Genomic DNA, 20,648 nt, shown 5'->3' with positions numbered 1-20,648 from the left:
TATTAAAAGATTATATATTAAGAGTTTACTGTAGAAAATATTGAATTAACATTAGAAAATAAACCAGTAAAATTCACTATCTTAAAAGTTAAAGGAAGGCCCTGGCCAGTTGGCTCAGTGGTAGAGCGTCGGCCTGGCGTGCAGAAGTCCTGGGTTCAATTCCCGGCCAGGGCACACAGGAGAAGCGCCCATCTGCTTCTCCACCCCTCCCCCTCTCCTTCCTCTCTGTCTCTGTCTTTCCCTCCCGCAGCGAGGCTCCATTGGAGCAAAGATGGCCCGGGCACTAGGGATGGCTCCTTGGCCTCTGCCCCAGGTGCTAGAGTGGCTCTGGTCACGACAGAGCGACGCCCCGGAGGGGCAGAGCATCGCCCCCTGGTGGGCATGCCGGGTGGATCCCGGTCGGGCGCATGCGGGAGTCTATGTCTGATTGTCTCTCCCCGTTTCCAGCTTCAGAAAAAATACAAAAAAAAAAAAAAAAAAAAAGTTAAAGGAAAAGATGATAATAGATATAGAAAAAATAGTTAATAACAGTCAACCTCTATTCAAGAATAAAAACCTCAAGTTAACTAAAAAGAGAAGAGAATGTCCTTAGTCTGAGAAAACACACCCATGAAAACCCCACAGCAAACATTACACTTAATGGTGAGATGTTAAACATGTTTCCTTTAAAACCAAGACTAAGACAAAGATGTATACTATCAAAACTTTTATTTATTAACTATGGTTTTGAAAGTCCCAGTCAGTGCAATAAGAAAATGAAATAAGAAATAATTTTTTTAATATAAGAATTGGAAAATAAGAAACAAAACTGTCATAATTCACAGACAATAATCACCTACAAGAAAGACCCAAAATCTAAAAAAATACTAGTTATAATAAAATGTGGCTAGCTAAAAGATCAATGTACAATAGTTAAGTGAATTTCTATATGAGAAGTGAAAAACGTTTAATTTGAAAAGAAAAAAACCACCTAACTGCAGTAATTATAACTGTGGGCTGCTGGCATAAGTACAAATACAGAGATAGATGGAACAGAATCAATGGAACAGGAAAAAATTCTCATACTTATGGTCCACTGATTTTCATCACAGGTACCAAGACAATTCAACAGAGAAAGACTATCTTTTCAACAAGTGGCACTGAGACAACTGGATACCCACATGCAAAAGAACAACCTTAACCCTATGCCTCACATCATTTACAAAAGTGAACTTACAGTGAATTGTGCCCTCAAGGTAACAGCTCAAATTATACAACTCTTAGAATAAAACACTGTAAACCTCTGTGACCTTGGATTAATAATGGCATCTTAGAGATCACATCCAAAGCAAAAACAACCAAAGAACAAAATATTTAAATTTGACATAAAAACAAAAACAAGCAAACAAAAAACCACCTTTGGGCATCAGAGGACACCACCGAGAGTGTCAAAACGCAACCTACAGAATGGGAGAAGATTTTTGCAAATCATATATCAAGGAAGGGACTTATATACAAACTATCTAGAAATTTTCTGCAACTAAATAAGCACATGAGAAAATGCTCAACAACATTAGCCATGCACAAGTAACATGAATCCAAATAGCTCCCAGAAGCCTTGTTTATAATAGCAAAAAATGTGAAACAACCCCAAAGTCAGTAAATATATATATAAACTGGGGTATATTCAAATCATGAAATAATACACACCAGTGAAAATAATGAACTGTATAATCTTCAACATGGATGAGTATCCCAAAATAGTGATTGAGAAGAGTCACTATGGCCTGACCAGTGGTGGTGCAGTGGATAAAGCATCAACCAAGAACGCTGAGGTCACTGGTTCAAAATCCTAGGCTTGCCTGGTCAAGGAACATACGGGAGTTGATGCTTCCTACTCCTCCCCCTGCCCTTCTCTCTCTCTCCTTCAGCCTCTCTCACCTTCTTCCCCCGCCTCTAAAATGAATAAATAAAAAAATTTAAGAAAAAAGTCACTATGTGCACTGACATATACAAGAATATTCATACCAGCATTATTCAGAAGAGCTCAAAACTGCAGAGACCACATATCCGTTAAAACCATCTTACCCAGCCGATGGTTCCCTTCCCCTGGAAACCTCCTTTGCTTCCCCCTGGACACTTTGTTCCCTGCCCAGGCCTCCTAACACTGGGAGTGCCCACTGCTTACTCACTGCACCTTTTCTCTTTTCTATACCCACTCCCTTGGAGAGTCCATCCAGTCTTGTAACTTTCACACCATTTACAGGTTTATGATTCGAAGTTTTCTCTAGCTCCAGCCCAGATCTCTCCCCCGAACTGCACACTTGGATCTCCACTGCCTTTGTGACACTCCACCTGAATGTCTAACAGGCATCCAAACTTAATATTCCAAAACCAACTGCTTTATCTTCCGCCCCAAATTTGCTCCATCTACTGCTACTCCCACTTCAATTAAGTGCAAATCCATCCTTTCAGCTGCTTGGGGAAAAGAAACCTGGAGTCACCTTTCACTCCTCTTTTTCACAACCCTTATCCTGTAAGCAAATCCTATATAGCAAGCCGTTCTCACACCTCCATCACTACATCCTGGTCCACCCAACTTCATCTGCAACAGCTCTCTGACTGGTCCTTGGCTGCCCACTCAGACCCATGCTCACTGCCCACTCCCCCACATTCTATTTTCAACAGAGCAGTCAGAATAATCTCAGAAAATAGAAATAGTTTCTATCACTCCTCTGCTCCAAATGCTCCCATGGCTAGCCAGCTCACGCACAGCAAACACCAAGCACATGTGAAGGCTCTGCGTGACCTGCCTCCTGTTCCCTCCACAGCCGCATCTCTTCCTGCCCTCCTCACTCACTAAGCCACAGCCCTGGCCTCCTGGCTGGCCCTTAAGCAAACCAGTGTACGTTCCACGTTCCCACCGGAAGGCTCACTCACTCCCCCTTCTCAAAAGGCCATCCTATTTCATATCTAATTCTCAGAACTCCTTGTCTTACTCCCTCCTTTACTCCTTCTCTATGGGACTTACCATGTTCTAATGTGCTATATAATTTATTTGTTTGTCCATCTCCTTTCAAAAAATAAGCAACACGAGGGCAGGAATTCTTGTTTATTCTGTTCATCTCCAGTTCATCAAAAGTGCTACACAAAGTAGGCGCTCAGCAAATAAGTGCTGAATGAACGAATCCATGTAAGTGCTTAGAACTGTGCCTGGCACGCAGTGACGGTTTAATAATTCACTATCATTACCATTATTCCCAAACACTGACATGATCGATAGGAAACTCACACTTACTTTTCGCTAGTTCAGAGCAGGACTAAGAGAGGACATACTTACTTGCTAAGACTTCTTTGTTGGCAGCACTTTCCTCAGCTTCAGTTGGTTCCGCAGCAACACTGTCCTCACTGGGCTCCTTAACTCTCTCATCAGTGAGAAGGCTGACAGCCAGAGTGATATCACCATTACTAGCCTAAGGAGAAAAAAATAAAAACTTCAAAAGTAAAGCATCACAGCATTTAACATAAGTAGTGAGAGTTAGTTTTTTGGTGATAATTCCTTACTACCCTGGTGACATACCAAGTGTAAGCATATGTCTAGCATAGAATTAGAACACAAGGGTAAGGTGGAAGATGGTAAGAGAGGGTGCTTAGAACGTATATCAAACTCCTAGTTCCAGGGAAGGAGCTGCTAGGTTCTGATTTACCACAATGTGCAAAAAGGAAAACCTTGCTAGAGATTCCTTCTCACTGTTTTGGATGCTGCTACTCCTGGTTTAACAGAATGGTCAGGGCATGATGTATAAATGGGGGCTGGCTAAGAACCAGAGATTCCTGCATGAAGTCAGGCTCTGCAATAAAAATGCCACGCAGCTGCCATGTTCTGTAGTGATGACCATACTTCTGTTTGTTTTGAGGTTTTTATTAGGAAAACTCTCTAACATTTATAGCAGTAGAAGGAATGTATAATTATTGCCTATCACTCAGTTTCAACAATTACCAAGGTGGTCTACCTTGTTTTACCCATTCTGCTCAAGTCTCCCAGAGTGTTTTAAACAAATCCTAAGCATCTGATTACTTCTTCAGTCAACATTTCAGAATGTATCTTTTTCAAAATAGAACAAGCAATGCTATTATCACATCTGGAGAGTAAGTAACAAGTTTTCAAATAACAAATAACCATTTCAAACTTCCCAGACTCAGATATTTTTAGGTCATTTGTTTGAGCAGGATCCATGATGTTTATACAATACAGTTCGTTGATATGTTTCATAAATCTCTCCTGCCCTGTATGTTCTGCCACTGAGAGTCTCCCCCATCGAAATCCCACCCCCTTTATAATTTACATGTTGAAGATACTGGGTGTTTCAGCCTGTAGAGCTTCTATCCCTGTATACACTTTCATTCTGGCATTAAAATGGCCTGAACTGACATAACTATGACATGGACAACTGTTACAAAGCTTGACACTGACCTTCAGCGCCTCGTGGAGGAAGGAAGGATCCTGGATGCCTGTGATTTCCCTCAGCTGGTTTACCAGCATCTGGCAGCTCTACATTTGAGTGGCAAAAACATAGACATTTGTCCGTCAGAACATAAGCTTGGATACATTTAATGAGTATCTGTATCCTGAAAAAACAGGTCTGAGACTCGCATTTTTCACTTTAAAGAACTGACAACTTCCGAGCAACAAGATACTGGCTGTTGTCAGAGTCTTCTAGAATGTGCCACCCTGACAAACAGATCATTGTGAGCTGAAAACAATTAAAGCTTAACAAAATAGAAAAAGTTAGCTTCTCCTTTCTCACCTAGAGATTCGGATAGAAAACTCTGCTTCTGGAAGGAACCCTTAGCATAATCACCTTAGCATATTCACTTAGGCACATGTGAATTATGTGTGCCCCACTGTTTCTGAGTCACCTAGCAAGAACTTGCTGTCAACTTTGGTGTCTTCCCTGTGAATCACTTCTTTCCCCTTTGAAATCCCAGACTCTTGTCCCAGCTGACATAGCTACCTCATTTTGCCTCCGTCTTCGTAATTTTCACGCTTATATGACTTCGTAATTTTCACGCTTATGTGAGTACTCTGTGCACACATATTAAATTTTATTTCTCCTGTTAACTGCTGCTGTATGTCATGTGAATTATTCAATCAGCCAGAAGAACTAAAGGGGAAACTTCCCCTAGCCACAACATGGTCCAGGCACGTGCTAAAGCACCTCATCTATTACTCTCTTAAATGCTCACTCGTGGAAAATGTTTTTGGCACTTGTGGAAAAAATATGAGTAAACAATGAAACTGTAAGTATGTAAAACATTTAAACGTAGTATTCTATCCTAAAGGGATGCTTAAAGTGCCTCAGGTTTTTCTTCTTGTGAGTAGTACAAGAGTAAGTAGGTCATCTCTGGAGTTCGGGGAATCTGCATGGATGTGAAGATGAGCTATTTTAAGCTTCAGTGCACATGCCTTTTGTATGTGTCATTTTTCACTGACATTAAGTTTCCAACATGTAATTAACAAATGAGATCACCAACATCATAGTTAAAACTTTAGGTTTAATTGCTTAAAATTAAGTTTAAAGCTAGAATTTTTTGAATTATAAATAAAATGCCAGGGGTAATAAACCGTGGGATGTTTTCTCTTCATTGATCTGAATCACAGAAAAACTGACCCTATGGTAACTTTCAGCTCCCACAAGATCAGTTTATAATAACCCTTTTCAGCCTTAAAATCTTCACTGAATATTTTATCCTGTGTTGCACAAAGACAAAAGTTAACACACAAAAAAAACTACTTACAAGTAAGCTCAATTTAAACTGGCTGTCCAACTGAAGACAATGATCATTTAGATCAGGGTAGTCAACCTTTTTATACCTACTGCCCACTTTTGTATCTCTGTTAGTAGTAAAATTTTCTAACCGCCCACTGGTTCCACGGTAATGGTGATTTATAAAGTAGGGAAGTAACTTTATTTTATAAAATTTATAAAGCAGAGTTACAGCAAGTTAAAGCATGTAATAATAATTACTTACCAAGTACTTTATGTCAGATTTTCACTAAGTTTGGAGGAATAAATCTTTATAAAACAACTTACTATAGTTAAATCTATCTTTTTTTTATACTTTGGTTGCTCCACTACCACCCACCATGAAGGCTGGAACTCCCACTATGGGTGGTAGGGACCAGGTTGACTACCACTGATTTAGATGAATATTTAAAACAAAACGGTTCAAATTTATGTCAGTGAGAAGAAATCTAATGTAAACCATTCCTAAAGTTATCCAAGAATTAAGACCAGAACAAATCCTTAACACGTCACCATTAACAATCTCAGTTAGTAGCATGTCTTCAAGAGGCATTGTGCATCACCACCAGCTGCAACGGAAACAGTATCCTAGGTACTTCAACAGCTGAGGGCCCAGTGCAACACACTTAAGTATCATACAACTAGAAATAACTAAATGAAACATCCCTACAGTCAGTCTCTCTGTTCTAGTGATAAGCCACAGTCATAGGATAGAAATGAAACCCGACCCTGCTGAGACCATCAGTCTTTGAGGCTATGAGTTTTGTCAAAAGGAGTCACTGCCTGTGGACTGGGAGAGCGACTATCAGACTAGACTAGCAGGTGTCCAGATTTAGCCTTGGCAAATGCTGAAAACAAAAAACGTGTAATTTTTAGAAAATTAAATTTTAAAAAGTTTTCTCCAAACTAATTTTAATTACATTTGATTTTACTGGGTAAAAGTATGTGGCTCTATACATCAAAAATTACATACAGTTCATTAAGAAATCAAAATCAATATGCCCCAAAAAGAGGTGGAATAATACGAAGAGGTAAAAGAGTAGCACATTAAACCTAAACTGGAGCCTAGAAGGTAACAGTAAGATAGATAATCACATCTCGACCTCAAATTACTCTGTATATCAACTGACACTTAGGATTCACAGAAAATAATCCCAGTAAAAAATAAATAACACACATTGCTCACTCTTAGCTGGGTGTTCTTCTCATGTATTAACTAATTTACCCCTCACACAAACCTGAGACAGATATTATGCCCATTTGACAAAAAACTGAGGCACAGAGAAGTTAAATAACTTACGCAACATTATTGCTTACTAGTAAAGGGTGGACTTGAGATTTAACCCCAAGCTGTCTGGCTCCAGTCTGCACTCTAACCTCTATGCACTGCTGTATCTGAGAAAACAAAACAGGTAAGAATACCTATTTGATGTGCCCTGGCCAGGTAGCTCAGTTGGTTTAGTGTTGTCCAATACGCAAGGTTGCAAGTTTGATCCCGATCAAGGCACACACAGGAATCCACCAATGAATGTATAAATAGGCAAGACAACAAGTTGATGTCTCTCTCTCTCTTCCTCTGTCTCTCAAATCATTTAAAAAAATACCTACTTGATCCAAAACAATACAAAATTTTATTCTTGTATTTTGACTTCAACCTTTGCATCTCATCAAGTTTCCTATCTCTTTCGTTTGCCTTTATATAATCACAAATATGATTACTTAATAGTACAGTCAGCTCTAAACAAGCTAGCCTCGGGAGAATACATACTATACTTGAGGTAAATACTGTATTTGAGGTAAATACTATATTTGATGGAATCTAAGGTGCCATCAGCTATAAAAAGTATTTTATACACTAAGGAGAAAAACTGTTTCCACTTATCTATGACACAATGTCTTCAGGACAGTCCTAGGAGACATGAATTGGTCACATCAACTTCTTGTAGCTCTACAATTTCTTATTTATGTTGGAAAATATAGCAATTTCCCCTCCTTCCAGATGTACTAGGCCTGCCATGCACTAGGCAATTCTTCTGCACATTTCTCAGTCACAAAACAATATACCTATAGCATTTTTCCTTCTTAGGTCCCATAAAGCATTTGAGTGTAGCTTTGCACAAAAACTTGAAACTGCAATCCCTTTGTTTCACATGAAATCAAATATATATCCTGCATTTGTTCCTATGCCTTTCTTCTTCTTTTTTTTATTTAAATGTTGAATCATAGTGTCATCTTTTTAAAGATACTTTACATGGCAAATAAACAAACCATGTAGTACATACAGTGCATATAACTCCACTGTTTTGACAGTGGAAACAGCTATGACCAAACCTACAATGATAACTATATCACATCTAGATGACAGTAAATGTAAGGATCATCTCAATTTCAGAGCTCTCAGAATGCCAAATAAATGCAAATCAGTGATGTACAGTACACAAGTATGAACTAATTCACTAATCAGTACGTTTGGCCATGGGTTAAAGCCCCACTCCTCTTTCTCTACTTTGTAATGGGTAGCGGTGGACATCAATACATCTAGAATAGTACACTCAGGAAAAAACACTCTCAATTTACCCTTTTCAAAGCTATTGGACAGAAGTGATACCTTTGTAAATCATTCTCTACAGCTCTAAGAACAATATTCTACATGGTAATTCAAATCCCAATTCCTCATCTTGCTATTATTCAAAGACCATTATTTGATTCTACTCTCACCATGCTCAACCTTTTCTCCTACACAGTTCCTTACCTCACAAACTCACCCTCTCACGCCTTAAAGGGCTACTTCTACTATTTCTGGTAATACCGCCTAGATTAACCATGGAATGCCAATCTACAATCAAAGCTTATATTCACCTTACGTCTTCTTTAAAGGTGTTCCCAAGGACTCTGGTCCTTACTATTCTCTCCCCTTTCTAACTTCGCTGTTGAGGGAACAGATGAACTTGTGAATGAATAAGTCTGTCTTTACCAGGTTTTGCTCATCATGGGGTACTCCAATTGTTTTAATTATGAAATTTTAGCCTCCATAAAGGTAAGAATGATACAACATACTACCTCATTTGAATTATCCATAGGACAGAGCTCAGAAGGTAGCTAAATATGGATAAAGGAAGGATCAAAAGAGATCAGACACTAAGAACCCTAGTAATCAGCTGGGATGCTGAATCCAGTATTGGACCTGCTGCGCTGGGATGCTGCTGCTTTCACAGGCTCTCCAGGGGACTTGTATACTCCGCCCTCAGGGCCTAATCCTCAAGGGGAAGGAAGGACTGAGGAATAAAAACAGCAGGAGAAATCCCTCTGCTGGGCACCTGCCTCTAGAACTAAGACAGTGATCACAGGGGGTGGAGCCTAACCTGGGAAAAGGATACGATTGGATAAGGGACACAGAACCCAGGAAGATATAAGACAGGGGTGCCCAAATTACGGCCCGCGGGCCACATGCGGCCCCCTGAGGCCATTTATCCAGCCCCCGCCGCACTTCTGGAAGGGGCACCTCTTTCATTGGTGGTCAGTGGAGGAGCACAGTTCCCAATGAAATATTGGTCAGTTTGTTGATTTAAATTTACTTTTTCTTTATTTTAAATATTGTATTTGTTCCTGTTTTGTTTTTTTACTTTAAAATAAGATGTGTACAGTGTGCATAGGAATTTGTTCATAGTTTTTTTATAGTCTGGCCCTCCAACGGTCTGAGGGACAGTGAACTGGCCCCCTGTGTAAAAAGTTTGGGACCCCTGATATAAGAAATGGACTGGTTAGGGGAAGCAGCCAAGACCAAACCCAGGGATAATTGAGAAGTTGACTGGTAGTCTGAAAAGGCACCTGGTCCTTCCCAAACTGGAGATAATATAATCAGCTTAACAAAGCATGCTCTCTCTTTCACTAAAAAAAAAAAAAGTTTGAATAACAAAGGATTAGGTAGGCTATGCTGTTAACATAAACAACAGCTATTACATGATTCAGTCTTAATAAATATTCAGCTAAACCTAAGTTCTCAAACAGTACCCACAACCAAAATCCTAATAAGTACTATATATTAAATGTGTACTTTACAGTAACGGACAAACTAAGATCACTAGGATCCTACTATATTACTAACTCACAGTTTCTCCTGGAACTTCACAGGAAGCTGATTTAAATATTAACTTCACCATTATGATGCTGTGCACACGCACACACACACACACACACACACACACATACAGTACACATCTAACACAAGACAAAACAAAGCTTGTGCTCCCATCATAAGTCAAATAATTGACAAGAACCAACAGGTTTGCATTTCCTTAGCTGAATTCACATTGTTTTTATAAAACCAAAAGTACTCGCTTTTCTTGCCCAGAGGCAGTGAAGAAAGGCACTAGAAAGGAGGAATTCAAGCTTTCTGATCTCAGCGACTTGGTGCTTTGGTGTGATCCAGTGCACTCCTCAGGACTGAGGCTTGTTTATGGCAAAGACAGTACCTCATCTTGTAATAAGCAGTAAACAAGATTATTCAGACAATAAAAACATTAAGCTATCAAATTTTTGTAATAAATAACTGGCCTAATCTACTGCAACTAATTTAAATTCTCTTTAATCAGATGAGGCCAATTTGTGAGATGACTGAGTTTTATCTTTAAAATACCTAGCTTAGTATTGAGATAAGAAGCATTCTAGATTATCTCATTCCTTCAAACAAGGAAGATATTTTCATCAATCTGGTGTACATATTTCCTGATCTCAATTGTGTATTTTTACAAAGGCACTGCTACACTTAAAACTAAATAAATATTGATAAATGTTTCTTTACTCTAAAGAACTTACAAGATATGCCTAATAAAGTTCCCTCCAAAATTAAAGATCTTGTTTTCTAATTTTAAAATAAAACTTAAGTACCCAAGAAAAGTAAAATAAAAGTAATAATTTCTAGAAGTGAAAGAAAACATACAGCAGCAACTCCAGAAATTCAACCTGGATAACAGGGTCTTTTATACCCCCACTGACCTGAAAGAGAAAAATAAAGGGGGAGGAGAAAGAAAGAGAAGTATCAATGTGTTGCTCCATATACTTGTTCTATTTAGTTGTGCATGCATTGGTTGCTTCTCATACATGCCCTGACATGGGACAGACCCACAACCTCGACGCACTGAGATGACGCTCTACCCACTGTGCCATCTGGCCAAAGCCTGGACAATCAGGTCCTAATGCAATCTGAAACACCCACTAACCTTTCCAACTTGCACAAAACAAGGAACAGTCCATAAGAACCCTTCGGCTTTTTCAGTTTTTCTTCCAGTAACAACTCTTTGTTGGTCCAATTTACTAATGAAGCAGAAATCTAATACACTAATAAGAAAAAAACTCTGAGATGGTCTAAATTAAAATCACAGTGGACAGAGAGCGAGAGAGACAGAACAGTAGTAGCCTGCTAATAGCTGTGGACCAGCTCTGACAAAAGACTGCTCACATTCTAGAATATGTTGAAATTTAGTAACCCCTAGTCCACACTTGCCCCATTTCACCTTCTTTTATCCCCTCAGTCTAGAGCTAACATAAATCAGCTTACATCTTTCTCTCCCCCCCCCCACCTGAAATATAAAAACATTTGCAAAACTCCAGGATGATGGACATGTTGTCCTTCTTACCTAGGACTATGGTTGGTTTCGATACATGTCCCTAGACATGTCTTCTTCTTGTTTTACTAGCAAAGTCCTGGTAAACCGTTTTGTTTAATAAAGACTTTCAGAGTGCAACTTGAGATTTTTTTATTTAAAAATGCCATAAGGCTGTCCTGGCTGGTTGGCTCAGCGGTACAGCATCAGCCCGGCATGTAGAAGTCCCGGGTTCAATTCTCAGCCAGGTCACACAGGAGAAACATCCATCAGCTTATACACCCTTCCTCCTCTCCTTTCTCTCCATCTCTTTTCCCCTCTCACAGTCAAGGCTCCATTGGAGCAAAGCTGGCCTGGGCATTGAGGATGGTTCTATGGCCTTTGCCTCAGGCTCTAGAATGGCTCCAGTTGCAACGGAGCAATGTCCCAGATGGGCAGAGCACCGCCCCCTTGTGGACATGCCAGGAAGATCCTGTTCGAGCACATGTGGGAGTCTGTCTCTCTGCTTCCTCGCTTCTCACTTCAGAAAAATATTAAAAATTTTAAAAATAATAAAATAAAATGAAATGAAAATGCCATAAGGCTATGACTCTCTAAAAATAACAAATATCAGTTTTTTTATGGATACAACTAAACCTCCTGAAATAGGTTACTAGATAACTGATTTTAATGATGCAAAAAATAAGTGCATTTTGAAAATGACTGTTTCAGTTCATTAACTGGCTTAAAGTTTTTAAAAAGCATTAAAACAGGGGTCGGGAACCTTTTTGGCTGAGAGAGCCATGAACGCTACACATTTTAAAATGTAATTCCATGAGAGCCATACAACGACTTGTGTACATTACACATTATCCAATAAAAATTTGGTGTTGTCCCAGAGGACAGCTGTGATTGGCTCCAGCCACTCGCAAGCATAAACATGAGCGGTAGGAAATGAATGGATTGTAATACATGAGAATGTTTTATATTTTTAACGTTATTTTTTTTATTAAAGATTTGTCTGCAAGCCAGATGCAGCCATCAAAAGAGCCACATTTAGCTCGTGAGCCATAGGTTCCTGACCCCTGCATTAAAAGCTTTTAAAATTTCATCACTCTTATATTGCATATAGAGGGGTTTAAACTGGAATTAACAGGAAAAAAGGAACTAATTATTATTAACCTTAAAATTTTCTCATATCTTCTTCTTAAATGCACTAAGAAATTCCAACAGTACAAAAAGATAAAAAAATGAGTAGGAAATTTTCCTTTACTTCCTATCCCAGTACCATTTCCCAGGAGTAACCACTGTTAATAGTTTCTGATGTATCTTTCCATAAATGGTCTCTGCACATAAATATATTTTTTACAATATCCACCACGTCCTGTACCTTGCCTTTTTCTTACTTTAGAACACATTTGCATGCAGAAACCAAATATAAATTAGATTAGGAAACAGTTACAATACAGTCATATGAAATGCATTTTCAGTCCTGGCTGGTTGCTCAGTGGACAGAGCGTCAGGCCAGTGTATGGATATCCCAGGTCCAATTCCCAGTCAGGGCACACATGAGAAGTGACCATCTGCTTCTCTGTCGCTCTCTCTCCCCTCTTCTCTCTCTCTTCTCCTCCCACAGCCAGTGGCTCAGTTAGTTTGAGCTTTGGCCTCAGGTGCTGGGGACAGCTCGGTTGATTTGAGCATCGGCCCCAGAAAGGAGTTGCCATGTGGTTACCAGTAAGGGGACATGCAGGAGTCTGTCTCTCTATCTCTCCTCCTCTCATTTAAAAATAAATAACAAATAAGTGGCAATAAAGAATCATTAGAAATAAAAGCATGAGAACAGGACTCGAGAAATACTTGAATAACTAAGGGAAAATGTTAAAAAGAATTATTACTAAAAGGCCACTGATTAGACCAAAGGTAGTCAGTCACTGGTCATTTCCAAGAGATGCGTTTCATTTGCTAGTGACAAATTCTAAAAGCCTACTCTTGGCAAGGCTCTCGTTGGGCAGCATGGGAGATGCTGACCACATAAAACCACTCACTACCCTACAAGCTAACCTTCTGCTGCCCGGTCAGCCTCTCTGCAGGCCTCTGGGCAATCAGCCCTCCTGCTGGAGACTACATTGGTCCCCACAGCCAACTCCCAACAGGGCTTTTGCAGAACCTGTCACTGCTACCTCAAGCTGTCGTGGAACCTGGGAATCAACTTGTCTCAGTCTAGGGGCTGTGCCTACTACCAGCCAAGAGCTGATCTTGTTGGGTCCGTGCTTTCCAAGTTTTCTACAATGTAGCAGAATTAAACTGTTACTGGAAAAACTTTTAAAAAGAAACAGGAAGATTTAGAAACTGTTAAAAACTGAACAAAGTGAAAGAAAGGAGGTGGACAAGGCAACAGCTGAGACAGGGCAGAGAGGAGGGTTAGGCTAGGATAAAGTAAACAAGTAGACATGAAATAATTTAGGAGTAAGGAGAGACATCATACAGACCAGGGTTTCTCAAGCCTAGTATTACTGACATTTTAGACCAGACAACTCTTCATTTAGGGCAGGGGTCGGGAACCTATGGCTCGCCAGCCAGATGTGGCTCTTTTGATGGCTACATCTGGCTCACAGACAAATCTTTAATAAAAAAAATAATAACGTTAAAAATATAAAACATTCTCATGTATCACAATCCATTCATTTCCTACCACTCATGTTTATGGTTGCGGGTGGCTGGAGCCAATCACAGTTGTCCTCTGGGACAACACCAAATTTTTATTGGATAATGCATAAAGAACATGGGTCACTGTATGGCTCTTATGGAATTACATTTTAAAATATGTGGCGTTCATGGCTCTCTCAGCCAAAAAGGTTCCTGACCCCTGATTTAGGGGATATACTATATATTGTAGGGTGCTTAGCAGCATTGCTGGCTTTTGTCCACTAGATGCCAGCATCCTCCTCCTCCAACAGGCGCAATCAAAAAGGTCTCTAGACACCAGTGATCTAGATTCATCTCTACAAATGAAGGAAGAAGGATGAGTATCTTTTCCATTGACAAAAGAGATGCTGAAGGCAGGGGTCCAGGGGGAGACCATGAGACAAAGAGCTCCCTTCAGATGTCAGCAAGTTCAGTGGAATGGGAAAAAGAGGTTATCTATCTAGAAAGAGTGCAAGGAGGACTGAAAGTTTAAAATATCAGGAGAAGTCTAGAGAGTAATATAAAGGTTCTGGCCCAAAAATATTGGTTCACCAACTAAAAAGTAGGATCAGGGATATCTTCAGTTCCTGGAGTCAGAATTGCCTGGGTTCAATTCTAGCGGTACCACTTACTAGTTAGGTGACCTTGAGCAAATTGATGAACAATTTTAAGCCTTCTTATAAGAAAACTTCATAGAGGAATCATAAGTACTGAGATAACATGTAAAGTTCTGAGCACAGGGTCTGGTACACAGTACATGCTTAACGTTAACTACTATATTATTATCAACATCATTATTGTCCTTGAAAAATATCTGCTTCTCTTGGCTATTGCTTTACATCTCTTTGATGAAACAAATCACATGGAAAGATGTGGCCTGCTGAGGCATTATTTGTCCATGTGTTTTACGAACAATGTACTCATGTGGAGGCATGAGGGTTGTGGAAGCCAACCAAACACTCATTTACTGATGCTCCAAAAATCACAATTAACGAGACAAGGTAAAAGGGAATGAAAGCCAATAAATCAAGGGAAAACAAAAAGGGCATTAAGTTTTCACTGAAGCTGGCAGGTTTTTATAGAGCTTCAATTAGCATAAAGAATGTGTGATGTGGCCTCAGCTGGTTGGCTCAGTGGTAGAGCGTCATCCAGGCATGTAGATGTCCTGAGTTCGATTCCCAGTCAGGGCACACAGGAGAAGTGACCATCTGCTTCTCCCCCCTTCCCCTTCTCCCTTCTCTCTCTCTCTCTTCCCCTCCCGCAGCCAGAGGCTCGACTGGTTCGAGTGTGGCCCCAGGTGCTGAGGATAGCTTGGTTGATGGAGTGCATCAGCCCCCGGTGCTAAAAATAGCCCAGTGGATTTGAGCACAGACCCAGATGGGAGTTGCCGGTTGGATCCTGGTTGGGGCACATGCAGGAGTCTGTCTCTCCAGCTCCCCTCCTCTCACTTAAAAAAAAAAAAAAAAGAGTACTATATTTTTCCCTCACTAAAATTCTTGGGAGGCTAAGGAGGTTTGCCCCATGTACAAATGACCAATAAGGAAGGGAAGCATTCTAGGTTTTAAATAGCTTCTCAGTGTTTTTGGAGGAAACCTCTTCTCAACTAGAACAATGAAAGATTCTCAAAGAAAAACATAGAATACTACAGAGAATTCAAAATAGAGTCTATTCTAACAGGAAACTTATCAAGATGAGGAAGAAGTTACTAAAAATCTTTCCTCTGAGATGGGAAAGTTAATTCCCCCATGTAAGATTCCTTCAACCTAGCCTGCTAACTTCAAGCATTTTACATTAGCAAAAACAAAAAGGACACACACATTATCAAACATACCAAGTTTATCATCTGTCTGTATGGGGCAAATCACTGGGAAGAACAGTTAATGTCATCACTCTGTAGGTCACCAGCAATCAGGATACTCCAGCCAACCACAGCCACTGGACTTCCAAACTTTCCAAAAATATCTATGACATATACAAGCGTTCACAAAACACCTCTCACACAAAAGTCTCAAATAGACAGTGATGAGACAGTGTTCACCGTGCTCAAACTGTGGCAAAGGGAAATGAAGATGCAACTGATGAACAGGCAACTGGTCTCAACTGCCAGTCCTGATAAATTTAACTATGACTTGCTCACCCTTAAAAGTCTCTTCTCTAAATCAACACAACTGTCTCAAAACCAAGATCGTCCTACCTGTTCTTAAACATTGTTCTAAAACTAGTAGAACTGATTGATCTCTGAAACAAGAGAAAATCCTGACTCAGATTTCAGGAGGCATTGCTGAACACCTAAAAGTACTACTTCCGCCTGACCAGGCGGTGGCGCAGTGGATAGAGCGTAGGACTGGGATGCGGAGGACCCAGGTTCAAGACCCTGAGGTCGCCAGCTTGAACGCGGGCTCATCTGGTTTGAGCAAAGCTCACCAGCTTGGACCCAAAGTCTCTGGCTAGAGCAAGGGGTTACTTGGTCTGCTGAAGACCCGCGGTCAAGGCACATATGAGAAAGCAATCAATGAACAACTAAGGTGTCGCAATCGCAACGAAAACTAATGACTGATGCTTCTCATCTCTTCGTTCCTGTCTACCCCTCTCTCTGACTCTCTCTCTGTCTCTGTAAAAAAATAAAAATAAAATAAAAGTACTACTTCCATTAGAAATCAGCACATACTTTAATTTTGGGTGAAAGGACCTTTTACTACAGGAGTTTTAAAAAGGAAGTGTGTTCACTTTATACACTACGGGTCTCCTTAGTGCAGGGGTCCCCAAACTTTTTACACAGGGGGCCAGTTCACTGTCCCTCAGACCGTTGGAGGGCCGCCACATACAGTGCTCCTCTCACTGATCACCAATGAAAGAGATGCCCCTTCCGGAAGTGTGGTGGGGGCTGGATAAATGGCCTCAGGAGGCCGCAGTTTGGGGACGCCTGCCTTACTGCATGAAAAGTTAAAAGGCGCAGAAGGTTCACCCTGGCCCGTTAGCTCTGTCAATTCAATTAGAGCATCCTACCCCAAAACGACAAGGTTGAGGGTTCCATCCCTGGTCAGGGCACACACAGGAAGCAACCAATGAATGCACGGCTGAGTGGAACAAATGAATGCTTCCTTTCCCCCTCCCCCCTCTCTCTTTTCCTCTGTCTATAAAAAATCAATCAATAAAATACTTAAGCCCTGGCTGGGAAGCTCCGTTGGTTGGAGATCCATCCTGAAGCACAGGGGTTGCAGGTTCCACACCGGATCAGGGCACATACAAGAACACATCAATGTTCCTTTCTCTCTCTCTGTCTCTCTCTCTCCCTTGCCTCTTTCATTCTCTCAAAAAAAAAAAAAAAAAAAAAAAGCCATAAAAGGTTTCTCACGTGGGGGTATCTGACAGCTTTGCATTTTAAATATTTTATGAAATTCCTCACTTCCAAACTCACACTTGAATACCTGGCACAAGTTTCCCATTTTGTCTTGAAAAAGAGTAGTACTTGAGGGGGTGATGAGACAGTGTGAGGTTATAACATTCCAAAGTAACATTAGAAGACAGTCTCAGATTGCCCACTTCCCAAGCTTCTCCACACAGACGTCAGCCTGTGGATCTTCTCTCTAACCAATGTTCCTTCACACTCACCATCTCGGCCCAGAAATCCTCGTACTGTTTCGATCTTCTGAGATAACAGAATAGGAAAACATTATCCGCATACCTTGTATGTATGGTGCTGCTCCTTTCCCCTTTAAAAAAATCTGGAGTAACTACTACCATCATTATTCTCATCACTGGGGGCAAGGGGTGGGTGCTATTTTAAAACAGCGGGGGCGGGGGAGTAGGAAGTGGTACCTGGGACCCCGGTTTATCACAAGGGGTGGAAAGATCCCGGGCTTAAGTTAGGTAACTTTTCTCTGCGTGGGACTCTTGAAAGCAGCACTGCCGTAAAACGGATTTGAAAATAAAAACAAAGCAAAGAAGCCCGCACAGCCGCCCCCGGGAGCCTCACGCCGGGTAGCGGCCCGGGAGCACCCCCGTCTCCGTAGAGGTCCCGGTGCAGACAGCTCATCGCCAGCCTTTACACACCCTCCAACTCCCACAGCCCCGATTCGGTCCCCGCAGCCAAGCCGCGCAAACTTCAGCCTCCTTCCGGGCTCCCTCTGCGCCCTCGACGCCCCGCGCCCAGCCCCGCAGGCCCGCCGCGACCCGCGCGCTCCCGCCTGGCCCCGCACCCTCCCCATTCCGGGCATGGAGTCCGCCCCCTAACTCCTGGCTCCCATCGCCGCCACGGGGCCCACCGAGCCGTGGCGATCGGCTGCTCCGGCCGCGTCGTCCTGCTGAAGCTCCGCAGTCATGGCCGAGACACAGCTCCACGGGTCACCGACCTCCCGCCACCTCCGCCAGCCCAGCCTTCCAGGAGGAGGAGGCGGAGGAGGTGGAGGAGGCCCCGCCCCGTCCGGCCCTCCACCCCGCCCCATTACGGCTCCGCCCCCCGCGCGCCGGAGGCTCGGTCTACACGCCCCGCCCCCCGGGGTTCGCGCGCACGCCAGGCGCGCGGCCGAGGGTCAAGCAGCTCTGCCTGGGCGTCGGCCACGTGATCGGGCCCTGAGCGCGGCTAACGGTCAGCGTCGCGGTCCTGGGCGGTGACTATCGCGCCCAGGAAATGGCTTCTCGGAGTGCCGGCGCGGCGTCCTCGAGGCGCGCTCGTTTCTGGGCGCAGCACTGGCTCAGTCTTCTCCTCCAACGAGTCATAACTGCTCACCGACTAGGGACCCTGTCTAGTGGCCGCGTAAATGGGGTTTCCTGCCTGGTTCTTTAGCCGTTTCCAAGTATGGTGACATGAAAAGTTATTAATCGTCGTTAAAAAACAGGAGAGGCAGAGGTTGAATGGAGGAGAACTTTCTAAACTTGACCAAACCTGTGTTCACTGATGCCCAGCGTGGTGCCGTGACATTCGTCTGGGCTTGGGGAGACTGGACAGTGTCTACTAGGTGTTCTGTCACCAAACAGCATTGGGCGAGGGAGGGGGAAGGAAGGGTGCAGCTCAGAGTGTGCAGACCGGGGAGCCGCACGCATCGCGCAGCTGCTCAGATGCAGAGAGGCTAAGAGAAAGGGAGGGACACTGAGGACACAGAGCTCTACTGTACTCATGGTCTTCCTACAGGGTCCTCTGCACGGACTTAGAGAACTCTTCCTGTAGCCGCTGGTTCCTCCCACGGACACTCCCACTGGTCTTGTTGATTTAAGGTCTTAGTCAAAAATCTTTATCTGGAGCAAGAATTGCCTCTGGGGTGAAGCTCACAAAAACCCTACTGAGACCAAGGTTCATAAGTTTACTGCCCATGTATGGTTTCAGGTCTTGTTATTCAAGTCTTTGATCCATCCTACCTTCATTTTTGTGTACAGTGTCAGCAGTCTGGTTTCATTCTTTTGCGAGTGACTTTCCAGTTCTCCCAACACCATTTATGGAAGACACTTTCCTTTCTCCATTGTATGTTTTTGGCTCCTTTGTCGAAAATTAGTTGCTCACCTATATGTGGGTTTAGTTCCAGACTCTCAAGTCTATTCCATTGGTCTGTGTGTCTGTTTTTCTGCCAGTGCTATGCAATTTTTTTATTTTTAATTTTAGAGAAGAAGGGAGAAGAGAGAAGGAGAAGAGAGATGAGAAGCATCAACTGGCAGTTGCTTCACTTTGGTTGTTAACTGATTGCTTCTCATTCGTGCCTTGACTGGTAGGCGGTGGGAGGAGCAGGGGCTCAAGTCAAGCCAGTGATCCCTTGCTGGAGCCAGCAACCTTGCACTTCAAGCCATGACCCTGGGTTCATGCTGGCAACCAACGACCTTTGGGCTCAAGCCAGCGACCATGAGATCATATTGACGATCCTGCTCTCAAGCCTGTGACCCCATGCTCAAACTTTCAAACCTGCACTCAAGCCACAACCTTGGGGTTTGGGACTGGGGCCTTCAGTGTCCCCAGCTGATGCTCAATCCACTGGGCCACCACTGGTCAGGCCGTATAGTTTTGATTATTGTAGTTTTGTAGTACAGTGTGAAGTCAGTGTGATACCCTCAGCTTTGTACTTTTTGCTCAGGATTGCTTGGGCTATTCAGGGTCTTTTGTGGTTCCATATAAATTTTAGGATTATTCTAGTTCTGTGAAAAATGCCATTGAGATGTTGATGGGGATTGCAATAAATGTGTATATTGTTTTATCAGGCGTCCCCAAACTACGGCCCGCGGGCCGTATGCAGCCCCCTGAGGCCATTTATCCGCCCCCCCCCCCCCCCCCCGCACTTCTGGAAGGGGCACCTCTTTCATTAGTGGCCAGTGAGAGGAGCACTGTATGTGGCGGCCCTCCAACGGTCTGAGGGACAATGAACTGGCCCTCTGTGTAAAAAGTTTGGGGACCCTATTTTAGGTAATGTTGGGCAGATAAAATATATTATGCTCACTTTGTTAAAGATGGCACTGCCACATGGAAGCCTGTCGCCCAGGTAATATTAATGTGTGTTGGAGGCGAGCTGTGGGCAAGCAGGATCCTTGTAGCCTGGGGCTTGGCTTTAGGACTAAGCCTTTCCCACCCTTTTTGATGTGGGGTGGTACAATCCAATTATGCCTCAGTTAAGTA

The 20,648-nt window shown here is 42.5% G+C and overlaps 1 protein-coding gene across 4 annotated transcripts in view; it reads right to left on the bottom strand.

Moving 5' to 3' along the window:
- Positions 1-18,433, bottom strand: part of USP28 (ubiquitin specific peptidase 28) — a 64,915-nt gene extending 46,482 nt beyond the window's left edge. For 3 of the 4 annotated variants that reach the window (XM_066372855.1, XM_066372877.1, XM_066372870.1), the window contains exons 1-3: positions 18,319-18,433; positions 4,454-4,531; positions 3,320-3,452 (exon numbers count right to left, since the gene is read on the bottom strand). In XM_066372855.1, coding sequence (XP_066228952.1) covers positions 3,320-3,452; positions 4,454-4,531; positions 18,319-18,375 — 268 coding nt within the window. In that variant the 5' untranslated portion in view covers positions 18,376-18,433. Of the gene's footprint in view, positions 1-3,319; positions 3,453-4,453; positions 4,532-10,725; positions 10,777-18,318 lie in introns of those variants that run through there. The other variant, XM_066372861.1, reaches the window with a different exon arrangement.
- Positions 18,434-20,648: the final 2,215 nt, after the last annotated feature.

Source organism: Saccopteryx leptura, chromosome 1 (genome assembly GCF_036850995.1).
Source record: "Saccopteryx leptura isolate mSacLep1 chromosome 1, mSacLep1_pri_phased_curated, whole genome shotgun sequence".
In the NCBI taxonomy this organism is placed as follows: domain Eukaryota; kingdom Metazoa; phylum Chordata; class Mammalia; order Chiroptera; family Emballonuridae; genus Saccopteryx; species Saccopteryx leptura.
The sequence above is the reverse complement of the archived record's forward strand: the minus strand, read 5'-3'. Positions and strand labels throughout refer to the sequence as shown.